Below are 26,049 nucleotides of genomic sequence, written 5' to 3'. Positions count from 1 at the left end.
TGCGGTGTCCTCCTTAATTCTCCATTCTTCCTTGCTCCCTCCCTCCCTTCCTTCTTTCCCTTTTCTCCTCCTCTTCCACCTCTTTTCCATGCCCCATCTCTGTTTATTTGAGACAGGAAATCTCTATGTAGCCCAGGCTGGCCTCACATGTCTACCCTTCTTGCCTTTGCTTTTGCCTGCTTGATTTGCAGGTGTGTATCCCCCGGTCTGGCTGGATTTGGCTTTTCAACAGGAAATGTGGAGCAACATATGGGAGGCTCCTCTTGTTTAGGTAAAGGGAAATATTCTGGACCACACAGCATCCCCCCCCACACTGCTCCTCGCCCACCCCCACCCCAGTTGCTGTTTGTCCCCTGGAGAGGAACTGGCTCCACTGGCCAGATGCCTAACCTACCTGCTTGGCCACTTCTTCCCCAGAAACTCCCGTTACTCTTCTGCTTCCCCAAAGCCAGCTGCTGCTTCTCCTTCCCGATGCCCTTTGCCAGTGAAATGAGTAACAGGGTGGATTTCGCTTCCTTATGCTGCTCTTTTGAGTTGAAGTGTCAAGTGCCTGGATCTGATGACAGGACTCAGTTCCTGCATTTGTGCCCTGACTTCAAAAAGGTGTGTATGTGTGTGGTGGTGGGGGAGTTTTGTGTTTCTCATTTTTAAGAAGGTGGGACTTATGAAGCAGGGGAATTCCACAGCACCTTGACATCTCCAAATCTGAGTTAATGTAATCCATCAGTGTCCATACCCCAGGCACCTTGAGGTGGCGGCTGTGAATGGAAGCTTTTCTTCGTGGCTTTGTGGGTTATGACAGTGGCCCTGAGGACCCAGGCAACCACAGCTCACCACGTAGGATAAAACGGCTGCTTTTGTTCTAACTGCCAAGTTTGGGGTGGTTCACTAACCCAGAGAGTGAGAAATTACAGTGTGAGTTTCTCTCTCTCTCTCTCTCTCTCTCTCTCTCTCTCTCTCTCTCTCTCTCTCTCTTTCTTCCTTCCTTTCTTTCCTTCTTTTGTTTTTTTGAGACAGGGTTTGTCTGTGTACCCCTGGCTTTCCTGGATCTTACTCTGTAGACCAGGCTGGCCCCAAACTCAGAAATCAGCTTGCCTCTGGTGCTGGGACTAAAGGTGTGTATCATCACCGCCTGGCCCTCATGTGAATGTTTTATGTGGCTGCTTCACTTGGTGTCATTTCTCTGGTGTCTGTAACTTCCATCGCCTCCACACTGTTGAATAAACAACATTTTATTTATTCATTTATCGTTGAACAACTCTTTTGTGAAACCATTTGAGAGCAACCTGTGAGGTGAGAAGTCTGACATTTCACCCTTAAATACTTTATCACGTGTATTTTTAAGAACCGGGACACGTTTCCTGCATGACCATCATATTGTCACCTCATTCTGGGAGTTAAAATGGATACCACCTTATCTAGCACACAGTCTGCACTAGAATGTCCCCAAAGTGCCCAGTGGTAAATGCATGCCGTATTAAGATGCTGTTTGGACATCATGGTTACATAGCAACAACTAACACCAAGGTGGATTTCTGCTGCTGTGGGGAATGTCTGAGATAAACAGAGGGAAGATAGGTCTATTTCGGCTCACAGTTTGAGAGGCTCTAGCTTAAGTCTGACCATGGCTCTTGGCTTGAGATGAGGGAGGACATCATGGTGTGGAAGGTATGGTGGGGCGAAACTGCTCTCATCACAGCGTCCAGGAGGAAGAGACAGATGGGAAGGGTGCGGGGGCACAATGAACCCCTCCAAGCATGACCCTGTGACCTACTCTCTCTGATAAGACCCACCTCCTGCTTTCCAATAATGATGAAATTGTGAGTCCATCAATGGATTCGCCCATTGATTAGGTATAATGCTTACGATCCGGCCACCTCTTACTGCCATCCCATGGGTCTCTTTCTGCCAGTGAGGCCACTGAGGGGCTTGGGGACTCATGGCTGTCAGAGCCACTGTATCAGTCAACAGCTCTACAGCGCCACAGCCCTCAGCAGCAGATGGAAGACTTGCCCTCCTCTGAGTCTGTGCTGGGTTTTAGGACAATTATCAGCAGTTATCCTGGAGGATGTCCGTAAAGAGGGCTGCAGAGGTGGCCCAGCAGTTAAGGGTGCATACTGCTTCTCCAGAGGACCCAGGTTTGGCTCTGAGCACCCACACTGGGTGGCTTGCAACTGCTTGTTAATCTAGCTCCAGGAGACCCAGCACCCTCTTCTGGGAACACCAGAAACACAAATAAAAATAAGTCTTTCAATAAAGGATGATGGTAGACACCTTTCATTCATGTCTTGAGTTCAAATGAAAAACTTCCCTCTTGTTCCATGTTCTCTGTATGCTTCCCAGGGTGGTCAGAAGCAGCCAAAGGTTGGGACAAAAATTTCAGCCTGATTACTCAACATTGGCATGATTTCTGTCTTGGATGTAAAGCCTAACACCCAAGCGATGATCCAGCTTTAGCTGGTAACACTCAGTTCATTTCTTCCTTTGCCTAAGTCATGTTCATCTTGAAGTTTCAGCAGTCATGTGATAGCTAACCTGGGGTCAATTTGTCCAGGTTCTGATGTTCACTTATTTAGGCAATTGCTTAGATGTTGATGTGAAGGTGTGAGGGTTAATCTCAATAGTCATCTTGATGAGAACTAGCATTATCTGGGAGACAGGCCTCTAGGCATGCTTGGGGGGTTATTTTGAGTAGATTAATTAAACCGGGAATATCTGTCTACTGTGGGTGGCACCATTCCCTGGGATGGGATCCTGGAGTGTATAAAAACCTCCTTCTGGCTTTTGTAGCCATCTACACTCACATGCAGATACAAATATACACATAATTTAAAATAAAATAAATCTTAAAATTAAGGAGAAATGAGCCAAGCACAGAATTCAATGTTCTCTTCTTTCTGACCATGGACATCATATGGGCAACTGAGTCTTTCTGACCGTGGACATCACGTGAGCAGCCAAGTCTTTCTGAGGGTGGTCATCATGTGAGCAGCCGAGTCTTTCTGACTGTGGACATCACATGAGCAGCTGAGTCTTTCTGAGGGTGGTCATCCTGTGAGCAGCTGAGTAAAACTGACTTCCTCATCATGATGAGACCATGACCTATGAGCCAAGTGAATCTTTCTCCCTCAGATTGTCTTTGTCAGGTTGTCTTATCACAGCAACAGGAAAAAGAATTAAGACAGAAGCATTCAATGTTTTGTAGGCAGAGTTTGTGTCTCAGCAACTACTCCCAAATAACCATTTAGAGACTTATTACTAATTATAAATGCTCAGCCAACAACTCAGGCTGACTCTTACATTTTAAATACCCCATATTTCTTATCTGCCTTCTGCCACATGGCTGTACCTTTTCTCAGTAGGGCGCGCTCATCTCCTGTTCCCTCTGCACCCGGCTCGTGACCCCTGAGACCCCACCCATCTTCCTCCTGGCAATCTCTCTGCTCCCAAATCACACCTAGCTGTCGACCAGTCAGCATTTTATTAACAATGAGAGCAATACATTTTCACAGTGTGCAGAAGGATTATTCCACAGCAACATTTGAAGTTGAAAATGTTTGGGTAAAGCCGGCACCCTCTTCTGGTCTCCTGAGGCACTGCATGTATGTGTTGTGCATACATGCAAACACTCACACATGTAAAATAAAAATACATCTTTGGTTTTTAAAAAATGATATGTGGGGAGTGTCCTCCAAGTGAGCCCTGGGAAGGGTGCAAAAAGAGAGCATTATAGAATGAACTAGTGCTCTGGGTTGTTACGGGTCACTCTGTCTAGACACCCCTTGGGGGAGGGGGCATGAAGGCACAGAGTCAATGACACAGACACTGGGAGTCAGGTGAGAAGCAAGCAGCGGGCTTGTTTATTGCAGATATGGGGTGAACCTATATACCCCTTCCCGATTTCCCATTGGCAGCTGGAGACTCTCTTAGCTGTGTTGTCTCTTTCTCATTGGCCCCCAACACTCTGATGGTCGTGCATCACCAATCACCAACTCCAAGTTGGCTCAGTGGGAAGTAGCTAGCATGCATGCCTATGCGTACTACCCAGAACAGGGAAGCTGCAGGTTTATCAGGCTAGCTGTCTGTGCTCCTCCTAAACTGGGTCCATTCTGTCTCCCCACTGTATACACCCCACACACCATTTCTTGCCCCACCCACCCACCAGTTCCTTGTATTCTAAACTAAAGCTGCTGGGCTAACATATAAATGTGTTTGGCTAAGGCATAGCTCCTCCTCTTCCACTGTCTCAGCCTCGTCCTGAGGTGGTTTGTTCTGCACGGTCATTTGGAAGGTGTTTTTTTTTTTTTTTTTTAAAATCTTGACCAGTTCCCACTGGAATAAAACATTCTGTAACTCATGGACTTATGCAAGATCGTAGGGGAAAAGTCTTTTCAAAGGTTTCTTTGAAATCTTGGCAGCAATAAAGTCTATCAAGAAGCCTAGAAGCCATGAAGGCTACAGCTAAGGGCTGTGGCAGAAACAATAGGAGTCTGGTCAAAATCATGGAAAAGGGAGGAGTCCTTGGACCCCTCGTTTGTCAATGGAACAGCAACTTCTGTGCACAAAGGTCTAAAGCAGATGAGATCCCTCACTAGATCTACTTCATCATGTAAAGACAGCAGATCCAGTAAAGGTCTGGCATTACAAGCAGCCGTGAGCTGCCTAGTGTGGTCCTGGGAACTGAACTCCAGCCCTTGATGAGAACAGTATGTGGATGAGTGCTTTGCCTGTTTATATATGTTTACCATGTGTGTGCAATGCCTCAGGAGGTCAAAAAGGGTGCCAGATGCCCTGGAACTGGAGTCACAGATGGTTGTGAGCCACCATGTGGGTGCTGGGACCAAACCAGAGTCCTCTGAAAGAGCAAGAAGTACTTTACCTGCAAAGCCATCTGACCAGCACCTTTCACAGGTATTTGCTTTGTTTTTTTGAGACAAGGTTTGACTATGTAGCTTTGGCTAGCCTGGAACTCACTATGCAGACTAAGCTAGCCTTAAACTAATAGAGATCTGCTTGCCTCTGCTTCTAGGTGCTGGGATTAAAGGTGTGCATCACCAGCTCCAGATATTTCTCAGGTTTTTGAGAATTTTTAGGTCATTTATTTCTAATTTATCTTGTTATAATAAAAATACATTTTTCTCTTAAAATTATTTTATTTGCATTGATGATGATGGTGTGTGTGTGTGTGTGTGTGTGCGCGCGTGCGCGCGCGCGCACGCACGCATGTGCTAGTGCATGTGCTCACATGCACTGTGTGTGATACAGCACATGTGTAGAGTTGGAGTCAGTCCTCTCTTTCTAGTGTAGAATCCAGGAATCAAACTTATGATCAGGCTTGGTCTGAGCCATCTTGAGGGTATTTGAAGGGATACAATTCTTTCAAAGTACAGATTTAGCTGCATCCTACAAAATTTGACATGTGGTTTTTTTTGTACATAACACTGTGTCTCATAAGGACATTTTCATATATTTATTGTGCTAGATAGTTTTGTGCCAACAAGCTGAAGTCATCTTGAGAGGTTGACTTAAGAAAAAGACTCCATAGGGTCAGACTGTAGACAAGCCTGTAGTAATTTCCTTAATTAGTGATTGATAGGGGAAGTCCTGACCCATTGTGGGTGGTGCTATCCCTGGGCTTATGGTCCTGGGTTCTATAAGAAAGCAGACTGAGCAAGTCATGGGGAGCAAGCCAGTAAGCAGCACTCCTCCACAGCATCAGAATCAGCTCTTGCCAACATGTTCCTGCTTGTGTCCTGACCTCTTTGGATGATGAACAGTGATGTGGAGGTGTCAGCCAGATAAACCCTTTCCTCCCCAGGTTGCTTTGGTCATGGTGTTTCCTCACAGCAACAGTCACCCTGACTAGGACAAGTATCCGATGCATTTAGATCACACTGCCCATTCAGTCACCTCTTTCTTGTAGATGTGGCTTCATTTCCTATAGACAGCCTGTGCTCTCCTGGACATGGAACTTTTTTTGTTTTGGAGACAGGATCTCACTGTCTATTCCTGGTCTGCCTTGAACTCACAGAGATCTGTCTGCTCTGCCCCTCTGGTGCTGGGATTGGTCAATGTAACAGTTTTGATAAGTAACATTTTTACCAGACAGTTCCCAATGAGTTAGTTCATTTGTGATTTTGTCTTAAGTCTCCGTTACCAATATTTGTTAGTTTCCAAAGCATGAGGATTCTAAGTGTCCTTTTGTTGCAGTGTTCTAATTCTCTTGCAGGGTTGTTACAGGACACAGTTGGCAGGACTCTGGCTCTCTGAAATTGACCAGATATTGCTTTAACACCAGTGCAAACCCCTCAGTTCCCGTCCTGTGTGGCTTCCAAAGTTGAATGTAGCGTTTGGTATTTGGGAAGAAGATGTAAAGGCAGAATTTTGTTAGTCTTCTGCCTGGTTTTCTTTCTTTGTTTCCACTGCCTTGTGGCTCAGAGCCAACTGTTGCCAGTTGATAGACTGTGTTAAATTAGCCCTTTGAGAACTCAAAGGATCCCAACTTGTAGTGTTTCTGATGTCCACAGGATAGACATTTCCACTGTAGATAACATCAGGTTGCCAGTGGTTAACAACTGCCTTTCAATATTCTCCAGTATTTTACACGGATCTGCCAACTGTTGTAAGCCAGTTCCATACTGTTTTTATTTATTTTGCAGGATGCGTATGTGCCCTGAGCTCAGAGGACAACTTCAAGGAGCCGGCAATTCTCCTTTGACTGTGTGGGTCCAGGGAACAGACCGTGAGTCATTAGAATTGGTGACGAGCACCTTGGCCCACTGAGTCATCTGGCTGGCTGTGTTATTTCTTGACATTTATGTTGTGTATTTGTTTGTTTGTTTGTTTGTGTTTAGAGACGGAGTTTTTCTGTGTAACAGCTCTAGCTGTCTTGAAACTCACTCTGTAGATCAGGCTGGCCTTGAACTCAGAGATCTGCCCACTTCTGTCTTCCGAGTGCTGGGACTAAAGGTGTGTGCCACCACCGCCCAGCTGTGTATTTGTTTTAGCCTTGGCTTTCTTTATTTTCTTACCCTTACCCCCCCCTTTGTACAGCTGCTTTTTAAACCGCCTGCCTCTGTAGATGTTTCTTGGAATGAAGGGTGTAATGATACGGTTATTTGATCGATAGAAGCAAAACAAAGCGTTCCAGTTTGAACAGGTTTGAATTTCGGTTTGTTTCTGGGGGTCTGTGTGGTGCTGGTTCAGGCATGTCACAGGCTTGAGGGGTCAAGGCTAACCGAGCTTGCGGAGTCCCCACGCTGTCCTGCCCGCGGTCCCTTCTCAGTTTCTCTCATCAGAGAGACTCCTTCCTGGCAGCAGCTGAGCAGCTGTGCCCTGCGGCTGATTTTCAGGGCAAACTGGGAGTTCTCCCATCGCTGGCCGCTTTCAGTTCCTGCTTTGTGACTCCTACCTACCTACCCAGAGTTCTTGGTGGCCATCATGGGAGAGAGGCTCTTAAACTAACATTTCAATTTCAAAATAAATTAAACAGCAAGGCTAGAAGCACCTCCAGGCGTTGTGATTTTAGACACCCCACCACAAGCACCCCCTTCCAGAGGCACGGGACCATTCAGAGTACCTTGAATCTGTGTGCTCAGCCTCCAACGTTACTCACGGTTCAGTTTAATATGCTTGCTCATTTAGTTGTTCATTAGCAAAATAACAGTGTGTACTGGAGACGCAAACCATCTCAGGGTCACCGAGGCTTCATTTGACCACAGGAGGATGAGGGGCCGGTTGGCCCTGCCTTGGGACACACAAAGATGGGAACCAGGAACCAGGAGCTGTGTTTAACTTGGTTACTGAGGCACCTGTGATAGCTGCTTGCCAAAGGACAAGGGTTCTGTCCCCTCACCTGTGAGCCTGAGAGTGAAATCTCATCTTCCTTTTTTGTCTTTTTTTTTTTTTTTTTTTCAGAGCTGAGGATCAAACCCAGGGCCTTGTGCTTGCTAGGCAAGCGCTCTACCACTGAGCTAAATCCCCAGCCCCTCATCTTCCTTTTTTAAGCTTTACCTCTGAGCTACACCAGTGGTCATGTGAGGACTTTTATGATTTGCAATATTTTTAACAATTGTTTATCTTGTGTGCATGTGGAGGGCAGAGGAAGTCAACAGCAGGTGACTTCCTCAGTCACTGTTCACCTCACTTTTTGCCACAGGGTCTCTCACTGGACCTGGAGCTCATTGATTTGCTCGGCCATTGAGTTATGTGGGTCTGTTTCTGCCTCCCCAGCGCTGAGGTTCCAGGGAGGCGCCCCTGTGCCTGGCTACTGCGTGGGTGCTGGGAATCCGGCCCCATGTTTTTGTGCACAGGCAGCCCTTTATTGACTGTGCCACCTCTTCAGCACCTGGTCTACAATATTTAAAAAACCACCCAGGGGCTGGAGAGGTGGCTCAGTGGTTAAGGCCTGGCTGTTCTTTCGGAGGACCCACATGGTGGCTCACAAGCAGACTCCAGTTCTAGAGTTTCCCTTCTTCTGGCCTCTGTGGGGACCCGCACACGTTCATGCAGGAAAAAAAAAATACACCTATAGTAAAAGTAAATAAATCTTTAAGAATTAAAAAATTCAGGACACAGTAACCTCGCCTCTGTGAGGTCTCTTCTCCTAGTGTCCTCTGCTCCCTTTCTCGGGGGAAGATGTTGTGCTTTGGAGTAAAGAATGATGAGGTGTGAAATTTAATGTGAGGCTTCCCAGTTTCCATTTTGACTCCCAGTTCTAACGGTATAGAAGTTCATTGGGTTGTGAAGGCTTTGGATTGGGTTAATTTTAGTGTTGGGTATTTTTTTTAAAATCTATTTACAGTTTATTTATTTATATGTTGTATTTATGTTTATTTGCAAGTTTTTTTAGTAATAAAGTTTATTTTTAAAAAGGAATGAAAAGGACTCTCTGCTATCTGGGTCGGGGAGGAAGCTCCGCTCCCCACCCTGTTTCTTTCTGATGCCCATTTCACTGTCCATCCACGACACCACGTCCGTTCCATGACAGGGAAGTCTGGGGACGAGTCACTCATCGTAGAATTTTGGCAGCTCATCTCCCAGGATTACTCGATGGTCCACGCCAGCAGCTGTAATGGTGACCAGGTAGATGACACCCCCACTGGAGCCGTCACGGTTCATGGCCAGAGCGATGGCTGCAGGGGGTCCGCGTTGGAGAGAGGAGCAGAAAATGGCTGAGCTTCAACACGCTTCCCCTTCCCTTCCACCCGTGTGCACATGTCCCCCAAAGCCCATCGGACAGAGGCACCTGCAGAAATGTCCGGTCAGCAGCATCTGCCCGCGTCCCTACTGTAAATGTCCCCACCGCGTTCTACTTCAGGTGACCTACAGATCAAGCACTGTCCAAATCCTTGACCCGTGAGCCGTCATTCCTGTGAGCTGGCTTGGAGCAGGGGCAGCGCGGGCCTAGCACCCTGCTGGTTCCCATGGTGATCTTGTACCCTTACTTGGTTTGCGCAAAGCAGTCCCAAGAGCTGCTCCAGAGCTCCGTCTCTTTTAACATTCGTCTTGTTCCCTTTCACTCTAAAATGGTTCCCAGGTTTGCAGGGTGGGGTTGGAGAGATGGCTCAGTGGTTAAGAGCCCCGCCCACTGTTCTTACCGAGGACCCAGGTGAGTTTGGTTCCCAGCACTCACATCAGGCGACTCACAACCGCCTATAACTCCAGCTCCAGGGGATCCTCTTCTGTCTCCACATACACATGCACAAACCCACACACAGACACACTCATGTACATTTACATAATTAAAGTAAATATTTTTTAAAAGCCCGGACATGGGATGGTCACCCGTGTATTCCTTTTCTGATTCTTCACAGTCAACTCTCTTCCCATGTCCACACGCCCTCCCCAGTCACCTCTCACCCGGCCAGTTACCGTTGGTGGTGAAGCGCCTGCACTCCTCAGGGGTCATGCCTGCTTTATATGCTGCGTCCACATAACCGTAAATGTAGGTACTGCCGGAGCCACCGATGGCAAAGGGCTGTCGGATCAGCATTCCTCCCATGGTTCCATACACCTGGAGAGAGGTTCCCGCAGGTCAGAGTCAAGGATCACCCCACAGGCTCTTCCACTGAGACAGCGAGCATGAAGACCTGGGACCCCCCAACTGGGCCTGTGGTATGCATTTGCTTTGTTTTATGTATGTATGTTTTGAAACACGGTCTCACTATGTAGCCCTGGCTGGTCTGGATCTCTACATCAGGTTCTTCAAACTCACTGAGGTCTCGTGCCCCTGCCTCCCGAGTGCTGGCACTGAAGGCCTGTGTCACCACACCTGTAGTATGCTTTTAGAGGAACTGCCTGTGGACCATGTTGGCAGAATGACAAGTGACCTTCATGTCTCTGAAGAGAGGAGTGGGGAACCCCCGAGACCAGGAAGGGGCACTTACCTGGCCCCCCTCACGTCGGTCCCAGCCAGCTACCATGAGATGCGCCGACAAGTCCTCACGGTACTTGTAGGTGATATTCCTTACCACATTTGCGGCAGCCAGAACAAGGGGCGGCTCCTCCAGTTCCAACCTGAAGAGGACATTGGGAGTAAGGGTCAGTACAGTGTTCCAAGTCCCACCCTTGGCACCACGGTCACCCTCTCTGCCAAGTCACACTTGAACCTGCAGCTTCAGCAGACTGCGCTTCTCTCCCATGTGTCCAGGGAGACATGACCAGTCAGAGGCCTTCAGCTGCTCACCCTCCTCTTCTCAGCTCCACCTTCCAACTCCCTCCTTGGACTCTAAGGGCCCTGCCCTCACGGGTAAAAGCAGATAAGCCTTACTTCCGCCCCAATGACCTTGATTTCTCATATGGCAACTGCTTGATATTAGGAGTGGGCCAAATTGTCATCTTCTTCCCGATTTCCTATATCAGGGCAGTGACGTGCACTTCCCAAGCCTCCACGGGGGGAGACCGAGTCACTACTGTGATTTCCTCTCTGCAGAAGCAGGACACTCGTCCCCACGGAGCTGGGGAGTTTTGCTGGGAGGGGAGTGAGGACCCCGGGCGCTTTGTACCCGTGCAGCTCCAGCTGGTAGGCGGCCATGTCGGCTATGGCTTGGGCATCAGCAGCGGAGCCAGAGAGGGCACAGTAGATGCGCTGGTGCAGAGGCAACAGCTTGTCAAACACCCGGTTCACCACGGCTTCTCTGTCGGGAGGGAGCCAAACATTCAAGCTGGTCTGACAAAAGAACAGCGACGCTCCACGCTCACAATGCTTGGGTTGAGGCAGAAAAAGCAGAAAGGCATTGTCTCGGCTAAGTGACTCACCGCGCTAACCACGGTTAGGCGGGCTGGGCTGGGGATACGGCCCAGGTGGCATAGTCCCTGCCTGGCAGGCACTAAGCCATCCAGGCACAAGGCGGGCACGGCGGCACCCAGGAGGTGAGGCAGGAGGATCAGGAGTTCAAGGCCAGTTTGACTACATAGCAAGTTTGAGGCCAACCTGGGCTACAGGAGACTCTACACCCCCCCCACACCCCCGCCCGCCAATCTAGACTTTTAAAGACTTGTATTTTATGGTAAAACAGCAAAAAGAACACCTAATTAAGAAAAATGTGCCTCTGAGCCAGGTGGTGGTAGCGGTGCACGTCTATCCCAGCACTCAGGAGGCAGAGGAATTTCTGAGTTCGAGGTCAGCCTGGTCTAGAGAGTGAGTCCCAGGACAGCCAGGGCTAAAAACCCTTTCTCAAAAAAAAAAAAAAAAAAGTGAAAAAGGGAGAAAAATGTGCCTCTTATTGGCATTTCTTGGCTATTGACCACCTTGAAGGCTCTGGTATTTCTACAGACCCTGGCATAAACAGCAGTGATGTCCTCCCACAGTCTCGCTTATGTGTGAGGAAACTGGCCAGGAGGGGAGACCAAGCAAATCCAGTTCAAACTGTAGCATAAGAGTGAGACACGTGCTTGACAAAACTATTTTTTATCCTAAGTGCAGATGGCAGAGGCCCACTACAATCTACCCCATGTCCCTATGAGGCACGATTTATGTCCATCAAGCTACAAAACATTCAGACCTGCAGGTCCTTGCCCACACATTGCACTATGATAGCTTCCTGGGAAGTTCAGCTCCATTTCCTGGATGGTTACCATACTGTCCAGAAGTTGGTAAGCAAAAGGTGAACATGGAGCCTCCAGCCTCCTTCCCAACACCTAGCGCGTTAGTGAGACTCACCCTGCTGACACCCGGGAATCAGAACCCACCACGACACCCCCATCAAACTCCACCGCCATGATGGTTGTCTGCAGAGAGACACAGAGATGAAATGTCAGAGCAAGAAGCGCCTCGACCCTTCATCGTAAGGAAGATGAAATGGCGGTGGCAGGAGGTGACTGACTCAAGGTCACATAGTCCTTCGGGCCTGAGCTTCCTTCCCTCTGTGGTCTGTGCTGTTGTATCCAGCTGCAGGGAACGGTCACAGCGTGTCTGTGGTACGGCACAGAGAGCCACCTCCCCAGGCCCCAGCTTCCCTGAGTGTAACCCACCTACCCTGAAGACAGAGAAGCAAGGACCGGTTCCCCCTCTGAGAGGGAGAGCAGGACAGGAGGAGGCCGCCAGCAAGAGGACTGTCTCCACTGCTTGTCCAGTGCACATGGCACAGGTGAATTACTGTGACACAAGTCTTGGTCCGGGATCTCTCCCCTGCACCCTCACTTAAAGGAGTGGGTTCTTACGGTTACTGAACAAGGGACACAGGAGAGGCCAGCGGTTGACACGGCCAGGAGCTGACTGGGCGAAGCTGCAAGGATCGCTAAGAGAAAGCAGAAAGTCTCCTTTAAGGGACTTTCTCTGCAGCCAGGAAAGGGGCTGCTGGAGAGCCGAGTTTTTTCCAGGTCAAGAAGAGGATTAAGGAAAAGTGAAGGAGGAAGAGGACACGTCCACTTCCCTCACACCCTTTGAGCTAAAAGGCACCTTAGAGACCCTCGCTCGGTTGCACTGAGAAAACCGACGCAGGAGAATGAGTTTTCCAAGCTCACGCAGCTCTCACTCTGAACCCTTGATTAATTTGACTTCTTCCCACTGCTCCATGGCATTGAGGGGAGATTTTCCCAACCTTTCTGGCCATTCCACACCTCACTCTGATCTCCAGGGACCCGGCACCTGAATGTGCTTTCTGACGTACTGATCACAAATAAAAACCTAGAAATGGCCACTCGATTTTAGCAGCTGCTCTCCCAAAACCACGCTAGGAGTGGGGTTGGTGGCTTTCAGAGAGCAGACACCAGCTTCCATCTCCTCCCCGGCTCCTAGGCCGGGGCAAAGTTCTCCTGCGAGCATGGGAATGCGGGGGTGGGGGCGAACACGGGGTAGGGGTGGGGGGACAGGGCAGCACCTGGACCAAGGAGGACCACCGATCATCACCCCCTTCCCCCAACCCCGGCGCCAGGGAGCTTGTCCTCGCTCAGGGTGGAGGTAATCAGAGCCCAGGTTACGCAAAGATCTCTCTGATGTGTATGTAGGTCCTTCTCAATGGAGCCTTGGTGTTACCTTCACCCAGGTGCTTCACCCGGGACACTTTCTCAGCACCTCTTTGCAGGGTCCTCAAGCCCCTCACTTGATTTGGCCCCCACTGCGCAGACCAGAGTGAAAGCGAAAGCGCTTTGTAGCAACTTCCCTTAGATGATTCCAGCTCGAGCCAAAGTACGCACCTTCCCACTAGCTTCGCCTGCGGGGCCCTCCACAGACCCCCGGACACCACACTTCGGAGCAGGGATACCCTACGTTCACTGTGGAGCGCAAGCGCTGGGCGACACGAGCTTCCTAAGTCTCAGTCTCCTGGCTCACTTCCCAGAGCTTTCGGGTTCCCTGGTCACCCCACCCGCTGACTTTCACCCCCCAAGCCCATTACCCCGGTGTGGACTTCTCCTGTCCGGAACAAGCCGGCGGTAGGTTCTCCTGCCCGCAGCATCCTGACAGAGCGGAGCTCGGCTTTCCAATCCGCCGCGCTCGCCGGGCGCTCCCAGCTTGCAGCCGGCGGCCCCGCCCCATCACCCTGCGAGGGGCGGGCACTTCTACCAGGCACTTGGCGCCCTTCGCCAACCTGAGCAGCGCAGATCTGCCCGGAGACAAGTGACGACTGAGGGCCCCGCCCTGAAGCTGGGGTGGGGCTTGGGGAGGGAAAATTCTTGCAAGCATGGGAAGAAGTCTGGGAAAGGCGAGGAGAATGGGATTGATGGAGAAGGACATGGGGTGCCAGGGCCACTAGCCAGAAATTCAGATCTGACTTCAGCGGCAGCTTCCAGAACTGCCGGAGCAGGCCAGCCTGGGCAGGCGGGTCCCAGAAGGGGGGCGTGTCTAGTGATTAGGCGGCGGCTTTCGGTTTCTCCTTCCTCTAAAAGCCTGCACTTCTGGTCAGCGCCACCAGCTCCAGCCGGCGTCCGGGACTTTCCGCGCACGCCGCCGGCCCTCCCTTCTTCCCTCCCGTGGAGACTCCTGTGCAGCGCGGACGCCGAGAGTCCCAGGCTGGGACCAGACCCTGGACAGCGCGCTCGATGGCTGCGCTCGCCTGGGTGGCGGCCGCGCTGCTGCTGTTGGCCGACTGGCTGCTGCTGCGGCCCGGGCTCCCGGGGATCTTCTCCCAGCTGGTTCCGGAGGTGCCGCTGCTCCGGGTCTGGGCTGTGGGCCTCAGTCGCTGGGCCATCCTGGGGCTGGGAGTCCGCGGGGTCCTCGGGGTCACCACGGGAGCCCATGGATGGATGGCTGCATTGCAGCCGCTGGCAGCGGCGCTGGGGTTGGCCCAGCCGGGACTTGCCTCGTTCCGCGAGCTGGCCTCCTGGGGAGCACACCGGGAGGGTGACAGCGCTGGAGTACTGCACTGGGGCAGTCGCCTCGACGCGTTCGTTCTCAGTTATGTGGCAGCATTGCCCGCAGCCGCCCTGTGGCACAAGCTGGGGAGCCTTTGGGCGCCCAGCGGCCGCGGGGGCGCTGGAGACATGGTGCGTCGGCTGCTAGGCTTCCTGGGTTCCGAAAAGCGGCGCCTCCATCTGGTTCTGGTTCTCTTGATCCTCTCCTGTGTTGGTAAGAGGGGCTCAGGGGGAAACAGCAGGCCACAGGGGACAGAGCAGGAATCCAGGGCAACAGGCAGGGAGGAAGATACAGTGTTCCCGGGAAGTGTCAGAGCCTAAGGAGGCAACCTAGGCCGAAAGGGAAGGACCCTGGCCCGAGAGGGAGCTCTGCTGGGGACAGGGTCTTCCTGGGAGCAGAAGCTCATCACATCACGGTCCAGTGTGAGGGTTTCTCTCTATACCGTCATCTTTCTTTTTCTTTCTTTCTTTTCTTTTTCCCCTTTGAGACAGTCTTTCTATGTAGTTCTGCTGTTCTGATCTCACAATGTAGCCCAGGCTGGCCTCAAATCCAGAGAGATCTGCCTGCCTCTGCCTCCCAGGGCTGGGATTAAAGGCGTGTGTCTCAAGCCCTGCTAACTGCCATCTTTCTTGATTAGTCCTGGAAAAGTTTGATGTAGTCGAACAGGCCTCTGTCGGGGAGCTCTGCTCCTGCTTTCTGGACAGTGGTGAAGGGAGAAGGGCAGGAGGAGATCCTAAGGGGTGTGCTTGGAACGCATGTGACTGAGATAGCTCCTCTCTCTCCCCAGGGGAAATGGCCATTCCTTTCTTCACCGGCCGAATCACTGACTGGATTCTTCAGGATAAGGCAGCTCCTAATTTTTCTCGCAACATATGGCTCATGTCCATTCTCACTATAGCCAGGTGTGGAGGATGGGAGCGGGGATCCCCGGAGCAGAGGGGACTGGATGCTGGGACTGTTGTTTGAGCTTACTTCTGCAGGGATCTGGGACTCTGTCCCAGGGAGGAACACACCTGACCCTCCTTCCATCTCTCCGACACTCTAGTACGGTGCTGGAGTTTGCTGGTGACGGTATCTACAACATCACCATAGGCCACATGCACTGCCGTGCCCATGGAGAGGTGTTTCGGGCTGTCCTTCGCCAGGAGACAGGGTTTTTCCTGCAGAACCCAGCAGGTATCTCATGGAACTTTTTCATTTGTATAACATAATCTGTGTATATCCACACACACTCTCAGCTGCCCCTCCTTTATAAACATGTACATACGCATGCCTAGGTCAATCCTCAGCACCATATAAAGGGGGTGTGGCAATCCCAACACTTGGGAGAGGAGGCAGGAGATAGAGGTTGAAGTTCAAAGCCATTCATCCACATAGCCAATCTGAGGCCAGCCTAGGCTACACCATCCTGTCTTAAAATCCAGGGCTTGTATGTTAGGCAAAAATCCTACCAGCTGAGCGACTTCTCAAGCCTCCTTATTCATGATGTATCTAAAATGGAGCAAAGCATTGTCCTCTTTACTCAAAGAGAAATAGTCTCTGCAGAGACTCCCCGTAGAAACCACAGTCTCAAACCCTGGAAAGCCGGAGGCTGCGATGTCCAACACCTCATTTTAAAAGGAGGAGACCCGCAAAGGCAGACACTGGGGTTCGACCCCAGGGTCTCCCTTTCCCAGTGGACCCCTGGACTGCTTTCTTGGCAGCAGCTCTTTCTCTCTACATCTACTTGACCAACGGCAGGACGCACACAGCATATGCATGGTCTTTAGAAGCCGAAAGCTTTCGGGGAACTAGATATTCACATTCCATCAACTGTTTTGTTTTTTTTTCCCCCCTCTTTCTCAAGATAGGGTGTAGCCTTGACTGGCCTGGAATTCACTAACTAGTAGACCAGGCTGACCTTGACTGCCTCCCCACCCCCACCCCCCCACCCCCCGCCCTAGAGTGTTGAGATTAAAGGTGTCTGCCACCACACCCATACCCAGCTCCATCAGCTTCTTTATAGGCCCACGCAGGTCCACCAGAGCTTTCCTTTCTCTTTCCCTGCACTGAAGTTCCCACAGCTACCCAAGCTCCTGCCCCTGCTGGCTGCAGCCTCCTCAGGATGCTGACATGGCCACCCTGGTGTCCTGTTGTCTGTTATCTCCTCTTGTCTCTGTGAACCACTGTCTCTCACTGTCTCTCACGTCCTCAATGTGGCAGGTTCCATCACATCTCGGGTAACTGAGGACACATCCAAGGTGTGTGAATCTATCAGTGACAAGCTGAACCTGCTGATGTGGTACCTGGGGCGAGGCCTGTGTCTCCTGGCGGTCATGCTTTGGGGGTCACTGCACCTCACTGTGGTCACCCTGCTCGCCCTGCCCCTGCTTTTCCTTCTGCCTCAGAAGCTGGGGAAAGTGTACCAGGTATGTGCTCAGGTCCTCAGCTCCCACGCTGTTTCTCCTAGATTGCTTTCAGTGCGACTTCCCTCTGCTTCTCCATCATCCCGAGCCCCTGTTGCCTCTGGCTCCACACTGCCCTGCATCTGCAGCCTGTTCTCTGCCTTCTCTCTAACTCTGGCCACAATCTGTCCTTATGAATTGGATCCAGGTTGGAGAGGCAGCTCAGGGTGAAGGATGCTGGCTGCTCTTCCAGAGGATCTGAGTTTGGTTCTCAGCATCCACACCAGGCAGTTCACAGTGGTCTGTAGTCTGATGCTCTCTTCTGGTCTCCACGGATACTTATACATACATAATGCACACACATACATAAAGTTGAAAATAAATCTTACAAAAACCTAGAAGCATGGCTGTAGACCTTTCTCCTCGATCTGTCCCTCTGGCTGCTGACGTTAATCTCCATGTAGGTAACCGAGGTATTGGCGTTCCTTCTCATTTGCACGCCCTGTGTGAAGTCTCTGCTCCGTGTCTCCCACAGTCACTGCAAGTGAAGGTACAGGAGTCTCTAGCGGAGTCCACGCAGGTGGCCATCGAGGCCCTGTCCGCGATGCCTACCGTGCGGAGCTTTGCCAACGAGGAGGGAGAGGCCCAGAAGTTTCGGCAGAAACTGGAGGAGATGAAGACTCTGAACAAGAAGGAGGCCTTGGCCTATGTGGCCGAACTCTGGACCATAAGTGTGAGTACCTGGAGACGAATGTCACTTCTTTGTCCCAACATGTCTTGATTTTACCATTTCCCAACCCTACTTCTGTTCCTCCTCCAGTGGGAGGTGATTGGCTCCGGGTCTTCGATCACTCTACTCTCTGTCCTTAATTCCCTCCATGTTTTGTGGTGCTGGGAAGCGTCCTTCCACAGAGACACATGGAGTCCACTCGACTTGTGTGTGAGAGACACCACTCTCCCGGCTCCAGGTCTTCCCTTTGCCACTCAGAAAGCCACACATTCCTGTGCTGTGTGTGCCTCATGCTGGCACTGCGTGTGTGAGCTAGTGGGAGCCACGAGACGTGCCAGAGGCCAGTGGCCAGGGGCATCTGTTACAATGACAACTAAAAGCAGTAACCAGCAGTTCCAGGCTCGATCCTGCCATCAGTCAGCTCCGTGACCACACACATTACTGATCCTGCCATCAGTCAGCTCCGTGACCACACACGTTACCTTTTTCTGAGGCTGTTTCCCTGGTTAGAAAAATGGGAATAAAAACTGATGTGTTGATTCACACCTATAATCCCAGTACTCAGGCAGAAGCAGGAGGATTGCTGTGAGTTCCCAGACATCATGGGCCATGATGTGGGGAGTGAGGGCCGTGAGATGGCTCAGGAGGTAAAGATGCCTGCTGCCAAACCGGATGACCTGAGTTCTATCTCTGGAACCCACACGATGGAAGGAGATAAGTTGTCCTTTGACCTCCACAAGGTGCACCCTAACGTCCACTCACATATAAACAAGTAAATAAACGTAGTTTTTAAAAAAGTAAATTAAAAAACCAAAACAGCAACAAGAAAGGAATAATAAGCTCATTCACAGAGGCTCTTGATGTTAGAACAAGCTGATGATGACTCAGCTGTTTAGAGCGCAAGCCTTTAATCTCAGCACTCGGGAGGCAGAGGCAGGCGGATCTCTGTGAGTTCGAAGCCAGCCTGGGCTACAGAGCAAGATCCGGGACAGGCACCAAAACTACACAGAGAAACCCTGTCTTGAAAAACCAAAAATAGATAAATAAGTAAGTAAGTAAATAAATAAATAAATAAATAAATAAATAAATAAATAAATAGTGCACTGCACGCCTTTAGTCCCAGCACTTGGAGGACAGAGGCAGACAGAGGCAGGCAGATCTCTGTGAGTTCAAGGCCAGCCTGGTCTACAGAGAGAGTTCCAGGACAGCCAGGGCTACACAGAGAAATCCTGTCTCAAAAAACAAAACAAAACAAAATACAAAAAAGAGCACAGACCGCTTTTCCAGATGACCAGCACTTATGTAGGGCAGCTCACAACTGCCTGAAACTGTTGCTGCCTGAAACTGTTGCTCCTGGGGTTCTGATGCCCTCTTCTGGCTTCTGTGGGCACCTACACTCATGTGCACATACCCACAGAGACATACACAGACATATAACTTAAAATTGTAAAAATGAGTCTTTTTAAAAGAGTCAAATGTTCCTTAATCAAGGAGACGATGGTGATGAGGACCTGGAGGACTCCCTGAGCTGTGTTCAAATCTGACCCTTAACCCCTCCTTTCTCCCTGTCTCTCATTTCTCGGAGAACACACTTGTGACCTTTCCAGTCCGTTTTATCGCATGGTTTCCCCGTAGATCTCGGGAATGCTGCTGAAGGTGGGAATCCTGTACATCGGTGGGCAGCTGGTGACCGGAGGGGCTGTTAGCAGCGGGAACCTTGTCTCCTTTGTTCTGTACCAGCTGCAGTTCACCCACGCTGTTCAGGTGAGTCCCTCCCATTTCCCCTTTCCCCTCCCTGCAGTGCCTCGGCTGTCTGTGCCTGCCCATTGGCTGTCTCTACCTGACATTGGCTGTCTCTGCCTGCCCATTGGAGGTCTCTGCCTGCCATTGGCTGTCTCTGCCTGCCCATTGGAGGTCTCTGCCTGCCATTGGCTGTCTCTGCCTGCCATTGGCGGTCTTTGGCTGTCTCTGCCTGCCATTGGCTGTCTCTGCCTGCCATTGGTTGTCTCTGCCTGCCATTGGCTGTCTCTGCCTGCCCATTGGAGGTCTTTGGCTGTCTCTGCCTGCCCATTGGAGGTCTCTGCCTGCCCATTGGAGGTCTCTGCCTGCCCATGGCTGTATGTGGCTGTCTTTGCGATTCTCTGCCTCTTCCCAGCACAGAATGCTATCAAGCGGGTTAGCCCTCCCACCTGCCGTCAAGGTCCGTCCAGCTCCCACCCACCCTCCACTCTACTCTGCAGGGTCTGCTCTCCTCCTATCCCTGGATGCTTAAGGCCGTGGGCTCTTCAGAGAAAATATTTGAATACCTGGACCGGACTCCTTGCTCTTCACTCAGTGGCTCGTTGGCACCCTTAAACATGGAAGGTCTTGTTGAGTTCCAAAACGTCTCCTTTGCTTATCCAAACCATCCCGATGTCCAGGTGCTTCAGGTACTGCCACCAATCCTGAATCCCACCTTCGCCTCTTCTCTCCTCTTACTAACGGCCCAGGTCCTCCCTAACCCTCAAAGGCGCCAATGAGAACCATGTGTTTATACATCACCCCAACCCAAGCATGGGCTTGGTTTTCCAGTGGTATGGAGAAGAGGCTTCAAGGAGAAGGCTTCTGGGCTGGAGTGATGGCTCTGTGGTTGAGAGCATGTGCTGTCCTTGTCGAGGACCCCAGCTCAATTCCCAGCATGCAAATGGTGGCTCACAACCACCTGCTCCAGTTCCAGGGGGATCCTACACCCTCTTTTGACTTCTGTGGGCATAAGGCATGAACACGGCATGCGTGCATTCATACTGGAAAAATAGTCATGCACGTAAAATTAAATAAATAAATCTAAAAAAAATTAAGAGAAAGCTCCTATAACAAAGGAGTTGGCAGGGCAACATGTGACTCCAGTTGCCATTTGTGATGCAGCTATGATGTCTGCTTCCTGGGGGTAATGCTCAGCCTCCACCCTCCAGTTTTAACTCCCCAGTGACGCTTCTTGCCCATTCCTTTGCCCTGGCCCCTCTCTCCCCTTTGGTGGTGTCATCCCAGAAGTCCATGCGCACAGAGGCCAGGGACGGCTGCGTATTCTCCCATTTTTCCTTTTGGGTAATGTGCCATGTTGTACACCGAGTACAGTGACCAGCTCTAGGCCAGAGGAGTTTTTCACCATGTGCTTCTCTGGCCTCCAGGGCCTGACGTTCACACTGCAACCTGGGAAGGTGACAGCGTTGGTGGGACCCAATGGGTCCGGGAAGAGCACCGTGGCTGCCCTGCTGCAGAATCTGTACCAGCCCACCGGGGGCCAGCTGCTGCTGGACGGCCAGCCCCTGGTCCAGTATGACCACCACTACCTGCACACTCAGGTGAGCAAGGAGGAAGTGTGGAGGAGGGGAGGAGATCAAGCCAGGAGAATATTCTCAGTGAAAACTCTTGCCGAAGGTTGGGGATGCAGGCAGTCATGGGCAGAGTGGGGGCCGTGTGCAGGACACATGATTGAAGGTGTGCACTTGCTTGTGAGTCTGTAGGACACATGACTGAAGGTGTGCACTTGCCTGTGAGTCTGCAGTCCCTAGACAGTGACACTCCTGTGTTTCCTGTCTATGGCTCTTCGAATTTCACCTTAGGTGGCCGCAGTGGGACAAGAGCCACTGCTATTTGGAAGAAGTTTTCGAGAAAATATTGCCTATGGCCTGACCCAGAATCCAACCATGGAGGAAATCACAGCTGTGGCCATGAAGTCTGGAGCCCACGATTTCATCTCCAGACTCCCTCAGGGCTATGACACAGGTATCTCCATCTCACCTCCAGACTCCGATAACCCTGCTTTATTACTCAATTCCTCCTCCCTTTGGTCTTCAATATGTAGTTGAAAGTCTTGTTTCTGTGATTCACATCCTCAGAACTCTATCCACCTTCCCAGGGCCTCCCTTCCAGCTGCCTCTGTTGGTCGTGAGTGTGTGTGTGTGTGTGTGTGTGTGTGTGTGTGTGTGTGTGTGTGAGAGAGAGAGAGAGAGAGAGAGAGAGAGAGAGAAATTGTGTGTGAGAGTGTATGTGTTTGTGTGAGTGTGCATTTATGTGTGAATGTGTCTGTGCATATGTGTGTGTGAATGTGTATTTGTGTGAGAGAGAATCTGTGTGTGACTGTGTCTCTCTCTGTATGAATGTGTCTCTATGTGTGAATGTGGATGTTTATGTGAATGTATGTATGTGTGAGAGAGTGTCTGCATGTGTGTGTGCGTGTGTATACAAGTGTGTGCTTGTGTGTGTACACACCTATCTACATCTCAGCTGGTCTCTTGTCTGCAGAGGTGGGTGAGACTGGGAACCAGCTGTCAGGGGGTCAGCGACAGGCAGTGGCCCTGGCCCGAGCCTTGATCCGGAAGCCACGCCTGCTCATCTTGGATGACGCCACCAGTGCCCTGGATGCCAGTAACCAGCTACGGGTAAGGCTCTAAACTTCACCTGTCTTTCTGAGACCGTCTGGCTATAGTCTTGGCTGGCCTGGAACTCAGTTTGAAGACCATCCTGGCCTCAGAGGAGTAGCAGGCTTTCTTTTCGTGGCTGCCACCCAGCACCCTGACACTGAGACTTATTAGTTCTGAATGCTCAGCCTAGCTTAGGCTCGTTTCTGGCTAGTTCTTTTAGCTTAAATTAACTGGTTTCTCTTTACCTTCCTTTTGCCTCAGGCTTTTTACCTTTTCTTGCTCTATGTCTTACTTTTCCTGCTTCTTCGGTGTCTATTTGCCTGGCCCAGGCATCTCCCTCTCTTTTTCCCTCGTTCTCTCCTCCTTCTCTCTCAATCTTTTTTCAAGCCTAGATTCCTCCTCCTATGTATTCTTTCTGCCCACCAGCCCCGCCTATCCCTCCTCTGTCTAGCTATTGGCTGTTCAGCTTTTTATTAGACCAGTCAGGTGCCTTAGACAGGCAAGGTGAAACAGATGTAACACATCTTTACATAATTAAACACACATCCTTACATCATTAAACAAATGCGGCATAAACAAATGTAACACACCTTTACACAGTTAAAGTAACATTCCACAGCATAAACAAATGTAACACACCTTTACACAGTTAAAGTAACATTCCGCAGCATAAACAAATGTAACACACCTTTGCCCAGTTAAAATAATCCATAGCACAGAGCCATGGCAGTCTTCCTGCTGCTACCTGCAGAGGGCGGGGTTACCCTGCTGCACCATCTTCCTAAGGTCCCCGTCCCGTGGGATCTTGCTTCTGTTGCTCATCCTGTTAGTCACGCCATCACGTAACTGTTCAAACCTGTCTTTGGAATTCTCAGTTCCCGTTAGCTTTTCTCCAGGATACTCAGAACCAGTGAGAAGGGCCTCTGCCCCAACAGTGCCGACGTGGGTTGGGCTTGCCTTGTGCACCAGAGCCATCCCACCCTTTGAACTCAGTCATCCATGTTCATTGGGAGTCCTTGGCTCTGCTTATTCTGTGGATGGCAAAATAGAGACTAAGAGAGGTTGATCAACCTTCTAAAAGTCACACATTTATTGAGCAGTGGATCCAAATCCAAGTCACCTACCTGAATTCTCATGTTCTTTGTTACTAAGTTAAATTTTTCTTTAATTTTTTTAGATTTATTTATTTTATGTGTATGAGCATTTATTTATTTTATGTACTGAGCATTTTGCGTGAATATATGTGCATTACATGAGTGCCTAATGCCCTCGAAAGTCAGAAGAGGGTGTTGGATCCCCTGAAACTAGAGTTATGGATGGCTGTGAGCCACCATGTGGGTGCTGGGACTCAACCCCGGGTCCTTTGGGAGAGCAGCCAGTGCCTTAACTGCTGAGTCGTCTCTCTGTAGACGGATTATTTTTTGGGCCACCAGCTCGCAAAAAAAGACTTGGAGACTTATTTTTAATTATGAAAGCTCGGCCTTAGCTTAGGCTTGTTTCTAACTAGCTCTTATAACTTAAATTAACCCATATCTTTTAATCTACATTCTTCTACGTGGCTTGGTTACCTTTACTCTGTGCTGCCCACCCTGCTTCCTCTCCATCTCACAGGCGACTCTGCTGTCTTCCTCTGCAAGTCCTGTCTGTCCCCAGAAGTCCCACCTAACCTCTTCCTGCCTAGGAAAGGGCCATTCAACTCTTTATTAAAACCAATCACAGTGACACATCTTCACACAGTGTAGAGGAATATTCTGCAACATCTCTCCAGCTCTGAAGTTAAATTTCTTTAAATAATATAAAAGTCCTCAGTTTATTAGGGGTTATTAAAAAGATGTATGTAGTAGGGAAGGGGATGTGTGGGGTGGGTCCTGGGGGGTGGAGAGGAGGGAAATGGGAGGTGGTTTGATTATATTTCATCGTATACATGGATGAAATTCTCAAAGCATAAATTAATATATACTCTTGGATATAAAAAAAATTCCCACATGTTAAGACTGAACGAGGCAACCCTAGTCTTATTGCAACTTGATATGCCATGTTTGGTTGCTATCTCTGGAAGGCCAGCCCTTTTCTGAAGGGAAACAGAGGAGGAGTGGATGGAGGAGCGGGGAGGTGGAGAGGAGGGACTGGGAGGAGAGGAGGGAGGAGAAACCAGTTGGGATGTGATATATGAGAGAAGAAGAAATTAAAAATAAATTAACATTTCCCAGCTCATGGGTAGACTATTATGGGGGATGAGCAACTGCTCAATTCTCTCCATGTTGTGCTTTTGTGCATCTGGGTCGCCTCTTGCGAAGGGGCCTCAACAGAACAAGGGTTTGGAGAGAAGCACTCGGACCAGGACCATCAGCATCCTTGGGGGGTGTTGGCAGGTGACAGTGTCCCAGCCCTGGAAGCCCAGAGGCCCCTGCCCTGTAAGGTCTGTGTTTCTGCAGGTCCAGCGGCTCCTGTATGAGAGCCCGGGGCGGGCTCCTCCAACAGTGCTGCTTATCACGCAGCAGCTCAGCCTGGCGGAGCAGGCTCATCACATCCTCTTTCTCAAAGAAGGCTCTGTCTGCGAGCAGGGCACCCACCTGCAGCTCATGGAGAAGAGTGGAGGGTGCTACCGGGCCATGGTGGAGGCCCTTGCGGCTCCTTCGGACTGACAGGCTTCCGGAGCTGCCCACTACACATTGCCCTCCTCCGTTGCCCTCTGCTCTGTGTGGCGGAGAACCTGGGAGCAAAGACAGCACCACACCCATTGACCAGGGGGTTGAGGCGCCAAGGCTTTTGGTACAAGATAAAATGTAACACGTAGGAGATGGCCAGAATTAACCATGAATGTTACCCCCACCTCTGCCCCTTAGTTAGACTGGGTTTCAGGCCCCTCAGGCTGACCTTAAACTTGCGTCTAAGACCTTGAACTCCTGATTCTCCGGCCTCCACTCTCCTGGTGCTATCTGGTATCACAGCATGCACCAACAAACTTGGTTTATGTGGTGTTGGAACCTATGAGAAGAAACGCCCAAAATGTACGAGAGGAAAGACGAGCAGCTTGTAATTAACCAAAGGCATAGGCTGGCCTATGGATAACCCGTGGGCTCTTGATATTTATAATAAAATTGGTGTTTTGTACTGTGGCTTCTCCTGTTTCTCAGCATCCACAAACGGCCCACCGAGTTAGCCAGCGCCCTTCCCCACACAGCGCGGGGTCTTGCTCTTCAGATCCTCTGTTTTACTGCTGGGTCTTATCATCCTTTATTTCCTGTGCTTCTCTTCTCCTACCTACCCATCGACTGACTCTCTGTGCTGAGCAGGACGGGGAGGCGTCCCCTCCCACCCCCGAAGCCCAAGGCATCAGCAACTGCATCTCTGAGCCCAATTCTTCTTCGCTGAGGCAGGAGGAAGCACGGCAGCGGCTGGGGAAGCCGGGATGCCACACCAGGCCACCTCGCATCCACTTTGATCCTTTATGAACCGCTCACTCTGCTCCTCAGTGGCATACTCCGGGATAATCTCAAAGAAGCGGATAGGATTATTTTCCATTCAGGGAGAGCCGGGTGAATGTGACGCCAGCAGTTGCTGGGCAGATGAGGTCCGCACAGGTTGCAAAGAGAGGCGGGGTTTAGAAGAGTAGGAGGAAGGAGCGCTCAGCCGGGATCTGGGCGAGCAGCCCAGGGCAGAAGCGCGCGTTTTCGTGGGTGGCCTCAGGGTGGTGAGATTGTTGAACCGTGAAGGGCCCTAGGAGGGACCACATGG

General features: G+C 50.6%; 2 protein-coding genes across 2 annotated transcripts; one reads left to right on the top strand and one right to left on the bottom strand.

Annotated features, from left to right (window-relative positions):
• Positions 1 to 8,810: 8,810 nt before the first annotated feature.
• On the bottom strand, positions 8,811 to 13,998 carry Psmb9 (proteasome 20S subunit beta 9). The gene is made up of 6 exons (XM_006997043.4): positions 13,839 to 13,998; positions 12,164 to 12,231; positions 11,007 to 11,138; positions 10,389 to 10,518; positions 9,874 to 10,015; positions 8,811 to 9,134 (listed from the first exon to the last, which is right to left on the bottom strand). Exons 1-6 carry the CDS (start codon positions 13,896 to 13,898, stop codon positions 9,007 to 9,009), a joined length of 660 nt encoding a protein of 219 aa, XP_006997105.1. The 5' UTR covers positions 13,899 to 13,998; the 3' UTR covers positions 8,811 to 9,006.
• A 95-nt stretch (positions 13,999 to 14,093) lies between these two features.
• On the top strand, positions 14,094 to 25,425 carry Tap1 (transporter 1, ATP binding cassette subfamily B member). The gene is made up of 11 exons (XM_006997042.4): positions 14,094 to 15,007; positions 15,582 to 15,696; positions 15,840 to 15,970; positions 16,997 to 17,202; positions 17,714 to 17,911; positions 19,544 to 19,672; positions 20,149 to 20,337; positions 21,076 to 21,249; positions 21,511 to 21,673; positions 22,193 to 22,329; positions 24,747 to 25,425. The coding sequence occupies exons 1-11, from the start codon at positions 14,482 to 14,484 to the stop codon at positions 24,954 to 24,956; spliced, it is 2,178 nt and encodes a 725-aa protein (XP_006997104.1). The 5' UTR covers positions 14,094 to 14,481; the 3' UTR covers positions 24,957 to 25,425.
• Positions 25,426 to 26,049: the final 624 nt, after the last annotated feature.

Source organism: Peromyscus maniculatus, chromosome 21, assembly GCF_049852395.1.
Source record: "Peromyscus maniculatus bairdii isolate BWxNUB_F1_BW_parent chromosome 21, HU_Pman_BW_mat_3.1, whole genome shotgun sequence".
NCBI lineage: Eukaryota > Metazoa > Chordata > Mammalia > Rodentia > Cricetidae > Peromyscus > Peromyscus maniculatus.
Note: the sequence above shows the minus strand (reverse complement) of the source record. Positions and strands in the feature narration are given on the sequence as shown.